We start from the raw sequence: 16,490 nt of genomic DNA on the forward strand, positions 1-16,490 counted from the left end.
ACATCAATGATGATGTTAGATGGATCTTGGTTAAAAGTAAAGCATTCCAGAAAGAAGCTTAATTGTGTTTTATTGACTATGGATAGTCATGTAACTGTATGAGTCACAACAAATTATGGATTATATTGAGAAGAATTTGAAACCCAGACACTTAATTAACTCATGCAAAACCTATTCATAGACCAAGAAGCAGTTGTCTAAACTGAACAAGGGAATACTGCATGGTTTAAAATTAGCAAAGGGGTGCATCACGGTCATTTCTACATACTATTCAATCTACATGCTGAATAAAGTATTCAAATGTGAAGAATATGGTGTAAAGACTGGAAGAAGACACATCCACTACCTGCATTATGAAGATGACATAACCTTGCTTCCAGAAAATAAAGATGACTTGAAGCACTTATTGGAAAAGCTCAAAGATGATAGCCTTCAATATAGATTACATCTCAACATGAAGAAAACAAAAATCTTCACTACAGAAGCAATAGACATCATGATCGATGAAGAAAAGGTTGAAGCTGTCAATGATTTCATTTTAAAACAACCATGGTAACAGCAATCAAGACATCAAAAGACATGCTACATTGGTTGAGAAATCTGTTGTCTAGGATTTCTAAGTGCTAACAAAGATAACAGTTTAAAGAATAAGATGGATCTGATCCAAGGCATGATATTTTCAATTGCTTTGTATGCCTCTGGAAATGGAGCAATAAACAAGGAAGACCAAAGAAGAATTAATGCCTTTGAATTGTGGTGTTGGCTACAAGGGATGAGTATTTCATTGGCTGTCAAAGGAGCAAACTCTGTTTTGAAAGAAGTGCAACCAGGGTGATCCTCAGAGGCAAGGATGGTGAAAATTCATCTCACATATGTTGGTCATATTGTAAGCAGGAGCTAGTTCTTTGAAAAAGTTATCAAGCTGGGAAAGGTAGAAGGGTCAGACAAAAAAAGAGGATGGCCCTTGAGGAGATGGATTGACACAGTGACTGTAACGATGGAGTCTCTATGAGCTGTAGTTAACCCAATAGGTGTTAACAGTATTAAGTAGTCATGTCAGAGAGTATCACACCAGACTGAATGTGTTATTGAACTTTCCTATGAGACAGTAATGCTTACCTGTAACCCAACAGTTGAAAGGAATAGGATATTTCATTTCACATCTAGAAAACTAAATATAATTTTCTCTCCCAAATGAGTAAAAAATCTAGTCTAAATCCTACCCTTTAGGGTCTAATAAATCACTTTGAACTGATTAAACTAAAATAGACTCTTCAAAGAATCATAAACTGAGGCAAAGAAATAAAACCTGAGAGCAAGTAGCTGATTACTTAGAAAAATTTCCCTAATGAGTCAAAATGCTGTGAATAGATGGAGGTATGACTTCTGAAAAGTCTCATAAATGAAAGGTTGGCCAGTTACACTTTAGATAACTCTCAGTGTCTTAGTTCCTAGTGAAAACTCTTGAAGGTTCTCACCCCTCTACCCCATACTCTTTGGGTCTGGGGCTATGATTTTCATTCTTCAAGTGAGAAAGTAAGTGGGATTGCCTTGCTATTTGTATTCCTCTTAAAGACCTTGCATGCTATCAGTAATTCTGATATAAAAATCATGTGGTGGGTATCCCAGGTATGTGAATGAAGATGGAAGAGAGGTGTGGGAGGTAGTGGTTAGGTGGCAATAGAAGAGAAAGAAAAATACATCATAATAAAGCAATGTACAGCTGGCCATCTTGGTCTGGAGGAGTCCAATTAAGAATCATCAAGCTGCCTCTCATTATGATTTCTGTGTTGCTCTGGTGAAGATTTTTGTTTTCTTCACGTTAACATGTAATCTATATTGAAGGCTGTCATCAAGTGTCAAAGTACCTGAAATGAGTAGTCGAGTGAGTTTCACATCATATAAATGCGATGCATACATACTTCTCAGGGTAGCACCAGGCAAGAGACTTTAAACAAGAATGGAATTTGAGTGCACCAGCATGCATCAGGCTTTGAGATTTTTATGGTTAAATCTGGCCCCAACACACAAAAGGCAGATTTTAGACAGAAGGTATGAGAACATCATATTGGGATTCTACATTTTTAGGAATATTTTAAAGCTCATCAACTGGGTGGGGTATAATTTTTATTTCCAAGACTAAGTTTTTTCTGTTCCATTCTTTGGCTTTAATTAACATTCCTGATGTAACTACTAACTTGTAGGAAATCAGAACCCGTTCTTTAGTTTCTGACTGCGAGTCAAAATGGAACTGGCAGTACTCAATACAACTTTAAGAACTGGCATCTATGGCAAAGTGAAGGATTATTTCTGTGGGAGAGAATCAGCAATTCAAACACACAAGACAATGACAATACTTTTGAATTTTCCTTCATTTGGTCTTTCTCGGATGACATACTTAATATATTTCAGCTGTTTGACAAAGAGTTATGGTTTAAGATATCAAGAATTAGCCCTAACTAGACAAGTTTTTATTTTTAAAAATATCTCAAATTACTCCTTAGGAGCTCACCATTGTCCTTAGCTTAACTTGTGTTTAAGTGTATGTTTACAAATTTAGAATTTTTTAAAATGTTTATCTTCTTGAATAAGCTTAGAGAAAATGCTTCTGACAGATTTTAAGATTGCTTTGGTAATGTGTAGTAAGCATAGCAGGTGATATATAGTCACTTGGTAATACATTCTTTCCTTTTGTTTCTAGGTGTTCATGTATTCGGACTATGCTCTACAGCTCTCATTACAGATATCATACAATTGTCCACAGGGTATCAGGCTCCATACTTTCTGACTGTGTGCAAGCCAAACTATACCTCTCTGAATGTATCTTGCAAAGAAAATTCCTACATTGTGGAAGATATTTGCTCTGGATCTGACCTTACTGTTATCAACAGTGGAAGGTTAGAAACTGAGCTAGGAAACAAAAAAAGATAATCCATGCTAATATTGCCAGTGTTCAATAATTGCTTGGGGTATCATCTTAAATATACCTTTCCCATCATAATGACATTTGTTGGTGTTATTTTTTTTTTCAGCAAAGGGGACTCTTTAATAACTGAGCAATCAAAATTCATTGGTGTCTCTTTCCAAAACACTTTCCTGAAATTTCAGAGTCATATTCTTGTCAGCCCCATTTTGCATTCTCTAATCTATACCTATTTTTGTTTCAAGTTTACCACAATCAGTTTATTTTAGGATATTGATAATCAGTAAATGGCTTATGACACTTAATGTCACCTTAAAATATCACAGGTCTTTCACTGGCTTAACTGCAAGACTAAATCTCTTGATCTTTGCATTTGTGATATATGTTTTGTCAAAAGAATCATAAATTTTGGTAGAGTTTAAATAGGAATAAGAGCTGTGGTTTCATATTTTTTACATGAATCTGAGTTTTAGAAAAATTAAAATTTTAAAAATTTATTTATACCATCATTCACTTTCATATAATCATTCATATGCATTATTTTATTCATGTACATTTTCCTTTATACAATCATTTCTGTACATTATGTTTTATATTATTAAATACACCTGATATATTACTTTTATCTGCCCAACATGTAAAGTCTTCATTGCACCTTACCTATTTCTTCACCCCCCTTTTACTAATCTCTGCTGTGCTAGTGATTTCTTCATCTTTCTTCAACATTCCTTTTCCCCTTTCTCTTTTAAACAGTTGTGTGTGTGTGTGTGTGTGTATAATCTATCTACTAATTGAAATTGTTAACCTTGCATTTCACAAAATAAGAGACAATTTTTAAAACCATAAGTAAATGATTTTTTTTTCCATTCAGCAACATAAAAATATATTTGTGTGCTAAGAGGTGATATTTCAGAAATTCGAAAGAGATAAACCATAGGATTATTAAGATCATTAAATAATTTATAAGATGAATTTGCTTCTCAGTATGTTCCAAAATTTATTTAAAAGTAAATATTAAATTAATAGGTAGACTTGAAGAACCATACATTGATATTATGTGATAATATGCATTCCCACAGGATTATAATTTTAAACTTGAAATTAAATCCTGTGTCTTCTATTATTTTTCTGTGTTGATTGAACATATGATTAGAACCAAGTAACTAGAAGGGCATTAATATAACACTTAGGTTTTCTTTTCTCCATATATGTCTTATTCATCAAAGAAATCGCTGTTCTTTCTCTTTCCTTTTTTGATCGATCTCTCACTCCTGGATTGCATCTCTCCAGTTTTCTTCTTTCAATTATTTAACCGGATAAACTACTCTGTGATTCTTCACATGATAAATATTTTCAAGGTATCCAGAGAAATACTGTGTTTGAATTGGATTTCTCGTTTCTTATTTCTTTCCAAATATTAAAAACAAAACATACATACAGATGCATTGGTATGAGAAAATATTTTTTGTCTTTTAGAAATGATTTGTAAATATGAGAACAAATACTAAGAAACAAATAACAAGTGTTAAAAACCAAGCTTTTCAACTTTTAGTTTAAACTGAAAATAATTCTACTATATAGGAGCAGTTATGATGTATTTAAGGATAATTATAATGTTTTCTAATCAGTTTCTATTTTCATCCACCAATTCAGTAGAGGAAAATGTTGAAACATGCAACACCATTACCCTTTAATACCTCTGGTAATTAAAAGTATTTATTTTATCATCTAGCTCTTTCTCCAAAAAAATTAAACTAAAATTAAATAAGGTATGCCTTATTACTTTGTGGCTGTTAAGTCCAATGTTTTAGCACTGTTCTTGCGATGATCTCTAGTGGTTAAAAGACATAATTTGACTGTATTTCTTTGGCAGAAAGTCATTTCCTTCTCAACACGCCACCCTCGCAGCATTTGCAGCAGTATATGTTTCGGTAAGTAGAAGGAGCTTTGTCATTAAACTGTGTCCTACTCAAAACCTGAGGAATGTACTACATTCTTGGTAGCTAGATTATTTTGTCATACATTAATAGAACAATAACTTTCACCACTTCGTTCTTTTAGTACAATGATACTGAAGGAAGAGATAAGCATTTTTTTAAAAAACCAAAACAATAGTACAGAAAAAGAATAACTACTGTATAAGGATATTTAAAGAAGCCTAGTCACATATTGCACTACCAACACGTCTTCTCCACAGGACGGAATGAGCAGTCTTTTCTTGTACAGATTTATGGCCTCAGAAGCACAGTGGAAGTTTGTTGTGAGTCAGAATCTACTCCACAGTAGTAGATTTGTCTTAATATTTATTTAGCTTGATGTAACTTTAAGGCACTATACTTTATAGGAGGGTATTGTGAATCATACAGAAGTTATGTTTACTAAAGTTGAAAACCCTGTATCAGCACACACATCCCTACTTTACTTTCATAATTTATGTAATAATGATTACTCCTAAGTCTGTTTAACTTTGATGAATGTGGTACAGTAATAGCCACATTTAGCTGATAAGGGAATAGTATATAATAAAGTCTTTTGTGAGGAAAAAAACTCACTACCAACAAGTTGGTTCTGACTCATAGCAATCCTCCCTCTCATTTCCAAGACTGTAAATAAGACTTTGGGAGGATTTGAACCACTGACCTTTGCATTATCAGCCCAACATTGTGCCCACCATGCCACCAGGGCTCTTTTTTTCTCTTGCTCTCAAAAAAAGGAACTGAAACGAGCAACGTAGAGTCTATACAGATACTCAGCTAATTCCACTGCTTATTTTCTTCCAAGCAATTTCATGAAAAATCTGATATTGATATAACAAATTTTGACATTTCTCTCCCTTCCCTATAGGTATACAAGAGTAGGTAGAATAAAACAGTAATAATGATATTGATTTTATCAGTTCAACTGTTGAGTCTAACTTTTCTTTTATTATAATTTGACATAAATAGTCTTTGTAACCCATGTCTCTCATTTTTAAGATGTACTTCAACTCCACATTAACGGATTCCTCTAAGCTTCTGAAACCTCTCTTGGTCTTTACATTCATCATCTGTGGCATCATCTGTGGACTAACACGGATAACTCAGTATAAGAACCACCCTGTTGATGTCTATTGTGGCTTTTTAATAGGAGGAGGAATTGCTCTATACTTGGTAAATAACTTATTACTGTAATTTGACAAACCACAATTTAATTTGAAAAATATGCATGAACTATTTTTATGATAATAATGTACTGTTAACATGAGAAAAATCTCAGGCTGCACCTTAGTATTAAGCCAAAATTCATGGCCTACTTCCAAAAATACAGTTTACTGAGCCCTTAATTATGGACCAGGAACTGATTTTAGAAGAATTATTTCATTTTATCCTTACAACAGGAGCAAGGACATAGGAAGTATAATTACTAATATTATTTTATAGATAAGAAAAGTGAAGTACAGAAGTTATATAACTTGCCCAACTATACAAATACAGCACTTATATATAGTTATGATCTATGAATTTAATAATACTGTATTTTTAAATCTCATTTTCCTCTAAAAGAAATAGCTTTATTCCAAGGAAACAGTTTGTCTATTTCACTCATTCATATATTCATTCATTTTACACTTACTTGATATCTAATATGTGCCCAGGACTATACTAATAATGATCATAACAATGAGAAATACGATATATCCTTGAAGAGTTTGTGTATCCAAAGTCTATCATAAATAAAAATAGTTATGATATCCAAAATTATAAACTGGAGTATGAGTAAAACACTTCAGGAATAGTAAATTCCATGAAAAGTTAGCAAAATCTATGTATTAAAAAAAAGAGAGTTTCTCAGGAAATACATTAAATCGGAAGAAACTGCGTATAGAGAGATGTGCACATGTGAAAGAACAAGTTCACATGGAGGATGAGGGAACAGGAGGAGCAAAGGATAATGCAGACTTTTTGGTTAGAAGCCTGGGCAGAGATTTCATTAGCAAACTGGATCTTTCATAGAGCAAGTGAGTCAATTAGACTAGGGATCAAACTGGTGAACTCAACTTAAAGATGGAAAGGTAACTAGTAGGCAGTATTATGTCACTCTATATTTAGATAAATATGCTGCATAATTCGGTGTAGTGCTCAAGACGGTAATCAATGCTGGAGAAATACATTTGAGAATCAAAATTCTAAGTAGAAACTTGATTGTATTTATAAGTGAGGATGATACTTTAAATTGGCATGTCCTAAGAATGATTAAGAAACAGTTCTAAGCCTTACGATCTTGTTTCACTTGGGGAAGGTACCATAAAAACACTAATTTTAAAAAATAATAAAGTACCCAGTATGTAGCCAGAGTTGTCACATCAAATTTCTCTCTCCCTTCTGTTTTCTTTCATGAAAGAGAAGTGAGTCAAAATTAAAGTTAATGCGTCAGGAATTGTGTATAACCTTGTGTTGCCTGTAGAAGGTTAATTGCAATGTTCAAAGGAATTGAACTTGAATTACGATTCTTCATCCATTTTGTCCTCATACTTCAGTATTAATTGCACTAATGATCAACAATGCTAACAGAGTCTACAGTTTTGTGGATGATTTTCCCAAACTTAAAAATTTAATTCCAGTTTTCAATATAACATTAAATAGACGCTGCTCCTCCTGGTGAACTCTGGAAATGGAAGCATAAACATGATTTAAGAGATTATCACCAGAAATCACAGCTGGAGAAATTGAAATTTAACTTTATTTCATTCCTAGATACATTCAAAGTCATGAAACTGGAAATATATCAGTTCTAAATTAGGTTGTTGTTCATTATCAAGTCCTCTCAAAATATTACATCCAGGAAATTCCACTTTCATTTGAAAACTATCCAGTAGCTATATTCTGTTAAAATGAGCATATAAATAAGCATTCTCTGATTTATTACATCTCCAAACTAAGCATCTCAAAAACTGAAAATCCAGGAAGGATTAGATCTTCGATGTGCAAAGATGGTAAACACATGAATCTGAATTTTAACCTTCTCTGAAATTTTGTCCTATCTAAAATCTAAAGCAAGCAATATTTCGATAGTCTAAAAATCAAGCCAGATTAAATAAAATTTTACTCAGATTTTTATAATAGACAACTGAGTCAAAACTTTGTAAGAATAAATTTATCAAACATTACTCCCTATTTAATAAGCATTAATGATATTTGGGTATCAAATATTAATCAAATTGCAAATTGATCAAATATTACTCTCGAATTTAGGACCAAGTTTAAATCAGGGAAGAGTGAGGGTACTGCATCTAGAGACAGATTGAGTGTCTAAGATCATTCTCAAGAATATTAACTCATCAGGAACTACTCAACATAAATTCTAACAATTTGTGCCCTGGACCTCATTTCAAAACCTGATACCATGTTTTTGATCATTCAGTGTTCTTTATTTTCTATACCTCTTGTGCTTCCATCATATGGTTTGTCTGAAAGTGCAAATCAAAAGAAATAATTTAAGCCACTTGAGGTGTCACTCAAGAAGACAGAAAAGTATTGCTAGGAAAGCCAGAAAAATATCCTTATTTCTGTCAGATCTTTTTTCCCCTCAAAATATACACAAGGAAAGAATTTGTAGAAACACTCAGGAAATGTAAAAGAAGGGAAAAACCCAATTAATAGAAAAATAGATTTCATGTTTTTGAATGATTAATTCAGTGACTTTTTTATTATTATTTCCAAAGCAATAATGAGTGTGCTTTTGGTTTCCTGTTATTTGTACAAGCCAATGGTGTCATACATACCTTATCTGTGTATTTTAATGGCTATTATAAGGGAAACGTCTAGTAACCATGTTTTCTGGAGTTGATTTGTTGTTTCTCTTGAACACTAGGGTCTGTATGCTGTGGGGAACTTTCTGCCTAGTGAAGAGAGTATGTTTCAGCACAGAGAAGCCCTCAGGTCTCTGACAGACCTTAATCAAGACCCCAACCGAATTTTATCAGCTAAAAATGGTGGCAATACTGATGGCATAGCTCACACAGAAGGCATCCTCAACCGAAACCACCGCGATGCCAGCTCACTGACAAACCTCAAAAGGGGAAATGCTGACGTAGAAGTCATCACCCCACGAAGCCCCATGGGGAAGGAGAACATGGTTACCTTCAGCAACACCCTCCCTCGGGCCAACACCCCATCGGTAGAAGACCCTGTCAGAAGAAATGCGAGCATCCATGCCTCTATGGATTCTGCTCGATCAAAGCAGCTCCTCACCCAGTGGAAAAATAAAAATGAAAGCAGGAAGATGTCCCTGCAAGTAATGGAGACGGAGCCTGGCCAATCACCACCCAGATCCATAGAAATGAGGTCAAGTTCAGAGCCATCGAGGGTAGGCGTCAATGGAGATCACCACGGTCCTGGCAATCAGTACCTCAAGATCCAGCCTGGCACTGTCCCCGGATGTAACAACACTATGACTGGGGGACCAAGGGTGTCCATTCAGTCCCGCCCCGGCTCCTCACAGTTGGTACACATCCCAGAAGAGACCCAGGAAAACATCAGCACCTCTCCAAAGAGCAGCTCTGCTCGGGCTAAATGGCTGAAGGCTGCTGAGAAGACTGTGGCCTGCAACAGAAGCAACAATCAGCCCCGAATCATGCAAGTAATAGCCATGTCCAAGCAGCAGGGCGTTCTCCAGAGCAGCCCCAAGAACACCGAAGGCAGCACTGTCTCTTGCACGGGCTCCATCCGCTACAAAACCTTGACAGACCACGAGCCCAGTGGGATCGTGAGGGTTGAGGCTCACCCGGAGAACAACAGGCCCATCATCCAGATCCCGTCCACCACCGAAGGCGAAGGCAGCGGCTCCTGGAAGTGGAAAGCCCCTGAGAAAGGCAGTCTTCGCCAAACTTATGAACTTAACGATCTCAACAGGGACTCAGAAAGCTGTGAGTCCCTAAAAGACAGTTTTGGGTCCGGAGATCGCAAGAGAAGTAACATTGATAATAACGAGCATCACCACCATGGCATCACCACCATCCGCGTTACCCCAGTAGAGGGCAGTGAAATTGGTTCTGAGACGTTGTCTGTTTCTTCTTCCCGTGACTCCACTCTAAGAAGAAAGGGCAACATCATTTTAATCCCTGAAAGAAGCAACAGCCCTGAAAACACGAGAAATATCTTCTACAAAGGGACTTCCCCCACACGGGCTTATAAGGATTGAGTGAGGGCTAGCTAATCATTTGGACAACCCACAAAAGACCACCTGTTGATTCTACCTGTGCTCTGTTCAAGCATTTGGGAAGCCTTCTCAGTCAAACTAGATTACTTACTAGGAGCCTGGAACTCTAGGATTTAGGAGAACTGCTACACTCAAACGTAAAAATTTTACAAGGGGGAGGGAAAGCACAATGCGAAAACATAACGTTATGTGAGGAATTTTGAGACCTGTCATCTTCAAACACAAAGGTTCTGCAGAGGGCAGTATTAAAAAAAAAAGTGGTTTCCTTCAATGTACACTATAATAACTTCCTGAATGTGCCAACTCTGGGGACTTTTCTTTCTAATTACCTATGAGAATCAAGAACACACATGTTTTTCCCTACAACAGAGGCCATGCAGTATTATATATTCATTTTGAAGAATCTGCACCTGTAGCTCAATACTGAGTGGTGCTGATAACTATAGTGCATACACAAATGTAAACTCATAAACTATTTAGCTGTGAAATAGTGGTGTGCAATTCCTTGTCAAAGAAATGCTACTTTAATAAGAAGATGCTGGCTGCTTTGTGTTAGAATAGGACACCCCGCACCTTCTCCTTAGTGACCCTGTCACAGTAAAAAATTGAAAAGGTTTTGTGCATTTCTGCAAATTTATGCTTTCTTTAACAACAACAACAAATGCATAGGAATACTGTCCGTGAAAGGAGATAGCTAGTATTTTTTTTCTTGCATAGTTTTTCTGCCACTTACTCTTTATTTAAGTATAGATATTGCTAATGAAGAATTTGTTTTTTCAGTGACTGCATTTGCATTATTTACAATATATTGTTTTAGATAGTCTTAAAAATGATGTGATCATATTTTGCATTTTATGGCTTCTTTATCGATTTTTCAATTTTTTATGTCATACATATATGTTCTCTTATTTTAAAAAAGAGATAAGTTGACATTCCTTGAGCAAAAAATACTGCTGTGAATTTATAAACAAAAAATCTAACCAAAACTTGACATTTGGGGTTATATTGCCAATAATGTTGGTCAGTTCTACTCTTAGATGACACCAACCAGCTGGCTTAGGTTGCTAGCTTAGCAAGTCATCTAAACATTGCATTTGATTCAAGACAACTGAACTGTTTCTAGTATCTTGAGAACCAGTAAATTAAAGCCACCAGTATTGGGTCTTACTCTCTCCCTAAAACATTTTTATTCCTTCAACATTACTAAGAAAAATATCGAAAAAGTGAAAATTGGTACGTAAAAGTAGATAATATTACAAGGTAAGCATGTATTGCTTTATAATATCTGAACAATCACTGTCTTGGTGTTTAAAACAAACAAACAAACAAAAAAAACAACCAGCCTTTGCTACCTATTTTGAATGATGCCTTGAACCTAAATCAGAGGAAACCAATACTCTCAATAAGAAGAGAAAAAGAAACCTTTTTGAAGTTTTTCCAGTTTAAAAATTTACACAATATTTTAAGTATGAAGAAATAGTTGGTTCTTGAAATTTGGTATTACACTTTTTCTATACCGTTTTCATAAAGAATCCTGATACACACATTGCTGAGGGTATAAAAAAGAAACAATAGAGCTGGTTGTTCTGAGCTCAGTTCAGTTTTCAATGAGAACAGAAGGTGTTACTTAGAGGGGGATTAGTATCTTGTCATTATCAGCTTCCACAGGAGAAAGGGCAGAACTTTATGACAGAGAAACCCAGCTCCTAAGGCCCAAGGGACTTAGCTAAAACCAGCAGAATTGAAAACTTGGCAATAAAACAAACTCAACCCTATCCCTGCTAGCAATTTCCTTCTCAGAGAGGGAAGTGGGAATAAAACGATGCCTTCCCCACTTCTCACCACCACCACCACCACCACCACCATGATGACACTCCAGCTGGCTTTGGCCAATTTACAAAGAGGGACAGGTGGGCTGGTTTTAGTACTCTGAAGAAACTAAAAAAAACAAAAAAAAAGCTGCAGTATTTGAGGTGCAGTATGATATGTATTTCCTAATCTTTCCTATTTCTTAACAAAGATTTTAAAGTACTTCTCTAGTCATTGAAGTTTTTTTTCTTTACATAAATATTGATATATTCTTTTCTACTCAAAGTGCCAAAGGCTACAGTTTTTAATGACTTAATAAATTGTACCACATTGTTAAGGAAAAATTAATGATAGTCATTAGAAATCAGACCTCTGCATGTATATTTGATAATACATCTTTTGTAACAAAAAAAATATATATACAAAAAAATATTTGTTTACATTCCACTGGTACCTTAATTTGAAATAAATCAGACTAACAGGTGGTATCTTCTTAGTGTTCTATTTATTGTATTTGCTAATGGGAGCACTTCTTCCTTTGTTAGGCTGTGCTTTATTGATAAAATCAAGTATTGAATAAAGAGAGTTAATTATCTTTTTAAAGTATATAAAATGATGAATATATATAATATATATAAAGTATTGTGTTTAATAAAATGTTATGCAATGTTTTCCAAACTGAAAAAGTTTGTAAAGTGCTATAAATGTATTTTGTTAAGTACAGATCAAAGCTATTGTGTGAGTATATTGTGCTAACATCATAGAAATAAAGATTAGATTTCTTCATCAAAACGGCAATGTTTTGGTTTTTAACTTCAGAGTCAGAGTGGATAGTAACTTATTTATTTTCTAGGAAAACAGCTCAACATGAAAGAATGAACCAGAGTGTTGAAATATGTGTCAGAAAGGGACAAATCTAATCATTCCTTAACTCTGAAACACTTCTTTTCCAGTCTTAGGTGCCACTAATAATAAGATCTGTCATTAGTTGTACTAAGAAAGAAACATTTTTCAAATGATAATGCAATGTTCCCTAGTCCTTAGCATTTTTTATATTTTAGAATATTTTTTAAAAATTTATTTAGATGTTTAAAAAACTTATTTAGACAGATGTTTTGTATATCAATGTTTTGCATATATGAAAGCAAAAATATGAGATCAGAATTGCCTTCTTTGAATTAATTTTTTATTAAATGTAGGTGTTGTGTGTATATTTTCTCAAATATTATCATCTTCTATGCCAGTCTGGCATGGGTGTTGTAACTTTTTTTTAAATAAAAAATGTTTTATTGTTAATTTCAGGATACTTTTCAACCCTTTGACATTCATTTTTGAGTTTTAATGCTTATATAGTCTACTAATTAACAAAAGATGTTAATACAAGGATTTGGATAATAACCAGTATTTATGATTTACTCAAACTATACTTAATTGGTTTGTTTGCTTGAAATGTAAAATTAAAATTGTCCAGTTACGCCATCAAGTTCATGTAGTTTTCTAATAATAACCAACTACATGCTTATTAGTCAACCACATCTGGTTGTCTAGCCAACCAACAGCTATTTGTAAATAGTTATCAACTGTAAGAAAAATTGTGGTCCTATATGTGAAAAACACACCAATACATAGTTTATAAAGGTTGAAACACATTTTAAACCTATTTAGTCCTCATTTGGTTTTCCCCCTACCTATATCTAAAATGGGAAGATTCAGTTATCATATCTCTAAAGTCCTTTCTTAAAGTCTTTTGTTAAGTGCCATCAGCCTGGTTCTGATTCAGAGAACGTTTTTTTTTAATTTTAATTGAGATTTTAATGAAAGTTTATAGAGAACTTGGATTTCCATTTGTTCGTTGTCCTCCTGCCCACACCCATGCCTAGTTTACTTTTCTCTTTGGAAAAAAAAAATTCTTTCATTGTTTTATAATCCCCCATAGCCCTCCAGGCCCCAGTCCACTTTACTGTGCAGCTGTTATTCTGGACTGTTATCATGAAAATAATACTTAATCATGTATTCCTTTTAAACAGTTTTCCCCCCCCTCATCGGTTTCAATGTAGTGTACATTATTTATTCCCTTTTTTCTTAGTTTCCCCCTAACCCCCATGTCAGTCTTTTTTTATAACAGTGACACTGTGCAGTGTTTGTCCTTTGGTGACTGAGATATTTCACTCAGCATAACGGGCACCAGCGTCATCATTTTGTAGAATATTTCATGAGTTCTTTGTTTTTTAATGTAGCATAGTATTCCACTGTGTGAATATACCACAGCTTCTCTATCCATTCATTTGTTGATGAGAACTTGGATTATTTCTATCACTTTGCTATTGTGAACAAAGCAAAAGTCAACATGGGTGCGCACATATATGTTTGGGTGACAGTTCTGATTTCTTTAGGGTATATTCCCAGCAGTGCAAATGCTGGGTCAAATGGAATTTCTATTTCAAAATTTTTGAGAAAATGCCATACTGCCTTCCATAGTGCTTGCACCATTTTACATTCCCAACAACAGTGAATAAGTGTTCCACTTTCAACACAATCTCACCAGCATTTGTTGTTTATTGTTACTGGAGTGAGATGATAACTCATAGTTGTTTCAATCTGCATCTCTCTTGTTGTTGTTGTTGTTGTTGTTGTTGTTGTTATGTGCCATCGAGTTGTTTGTGACTCATAGCGACCCTATGTACAGCAGCCCTAAACCGTGCTCTATCCTGTGCCAATCTCATTGCCTCTGACATACCCATCCCGAGTACCCCAGTCAACTCCAGAATAAGGGATTTATCTTTCACTACTCCACAAATTGCTGTCTGTCAGATACTCCTCTAAATCTAAACATTCAGATTAAGACAGACTAGGAAGAAGGATTGGCCATGCACTTCTGAAATGGCAGGCCTCTGAAAACCTATGCATCTCTCTTAGAGCTAGGGATTTTGAATATTTCCTCATGTGTTTGTTCACCATCTGAATGTCTTCTTTGGTGAAGTGTCTATTCATATTCTGTGTCCATATAGTGATTCTACAAGTTCAATGTAATCCCAATTCAAATACGAATTCCATTCTTCAATGAGATGGAAAAGGCAATTTCCAGTTTCATCTGGAATTGAAAGAAGCCCCAAATAAGCAAAACACTCCTAAAAAAAGAGAAACAAGCACTACAACAAGATAAAGGTAAACAACCCAATTGCAAAATGGGCACAGAATATGAACAGACACTTGACCAAAGAAGACATTCAGATGGCTAACAAACACATAAAGAAATGTTCAAAATTCCTAGCTCTAATAGAGATGCAAATCAAAACGACTATGAGATATTATCTCACCCCAGTAAGAATAGCAAAATCTAACAGAACAGCAAACAACAAATGCTGGCGAGGTTGCGGAGAAACTGGAACCCTTATATTCACTGTTGGTGGGAGTGTCAGATGGTGCAACTACTATGGAAGTGAAATTAAATCCTTGACAATGTATAATTTGTGGATTAGCAATTGATATTTTTATTTGGAGAGCAAAAATTACTGAAGGAAAAACTTGTTCTGAAAAATGTAAACTAAGGAGTGTTAGCATCTTTGATTGTTAGGTGCACCTCATCCGGGCCATGGTTTTCACAATTACTTGCTATAATTACTTACATCAGAAAGCTGGACAATGAATAGTGATAATAGGAGAATTGATGCCATGAACTTCTAGGAGAACAAACAAATTTATCCTGGGAAGGGGGGTGAAAACAGGCTGCTCTTTGGAGGCAAGGATTTTAAAGCTTTGTCTGACATGCCTTGGGCATGTTGCCATGAGGTCCTGGTCCTTGGAGAGGGACATCATGCTTGGGAAGGTGGAGCAAACAGTGCAAGAGAAGAAAACTCTTGATGAAATAAACTAACTCAGTAACTGGGATAATGTGAATAGATGTGTTAGAGACAAAAAGGTTGGCTCAGGATAGAGCAGGGTTCAGAACTGTTGTATAAAGGGTCACTATGAGTCACAAGTGACTCCACAGCACTTAACTACAAACAATAATTAATTTGTTATTGTTGTTATTGGGTGATGTTTAGTTGAGCACTACTCTTAGTGACCCTATGAACAACAGATATGAAACTTGTCCTATCTTGTGCCATTCTTATCATCTCTGACACACATGAGCTCACGGATACAGTCAACAGATCATCTTGTCAATCCATCTCATTGAGAGTGTTCTTCTCTTGGTGTCACTTTCCAAGGAACCCTTTCCTAGAAATACACCCAAAAAGCATGAGCTGAACTTTCACACTCCTTGCCTCCAAAGAACACACTGGCTTCACCTTTTCTAATGCATATCTGTTCATTCTTTTGGCAGTCCATAGAGTATTTAATGCTCTTTTTCAACCCCACAACTCAAGGGTATAAATTTTTCTTCTGTATTCCTTTTTCATTGTTCATCTCTTAGAGGTATTGTTGTTGTTGTTGTTATGTGCTGTCAAGTCACTTGTGACTCATAGCAACTCTAAGTACAAGAGCCCTATCCTGTGTCAACCTTGCTGTCTCAAACACACTCATTCCCACAACCTCACTCAGAAACTCGATCCATTTC

The 16,490-nt window shown here is 35.1% G+C and overlaps 1 protein-coding gene across 2 annotated transcripts in view; it reads left to right on the forward strand.

The window, feature by feature from the left end:
• Positions 1-10,490, forward strand: part of LOC102865338 (lipid phosphate phosphatase-related protein type 4-like) — a 62,011-nt gene extending 51,521 nt beyond the window's left edge. Inside the window, exons 4-7 of one of the 2 annotated variants that reach the window (XM_006882435.1) lie at positions 2,702-2,897; positions 4,797-4,854; positions 5,899-6,072; positions 8,774-10,293. In XM_006882435.1, coding sequence (XP_006882497.1) covers positions 2,702-2,897; positions 4,797-4,854; positions 5,899-6,072; positions 8,774-10,102 — 1,757 coding nt within the window. In that variant the 3' untranslated portion in view covers positions 10,103-10,293. Of the gene's footprint in view, positions 1-2,701; positions 2,898-4,796; positions 4,855-5,898; positions 6,073-8,773 lie in introns of both variants that reach the window. The other variant, XM_006882434.1, reaches the window with a different exon arrangement.
• The last annotated feature ends 6,000 nt before the right edge of the window (positions 10,491-16,490 follow it).

The sequence above is a fragment of the Elephantulus edwardii genome, unplaced genomic scaffold (genome assembly GCF_000299155.1).
Source record: "Elephantulus edwardii isolate Elephantulus edwardi_28Jun2011 unplaced genomic scaffold, EleEdw1.0 scaffold00020, whole genome shotgun sequence".
NCBI lineage: Eukaryota > Metazoa > Chordata > Mammalia > Macroscelidea > Macroscelididae > Elephantulus > Elephantulus edwardii.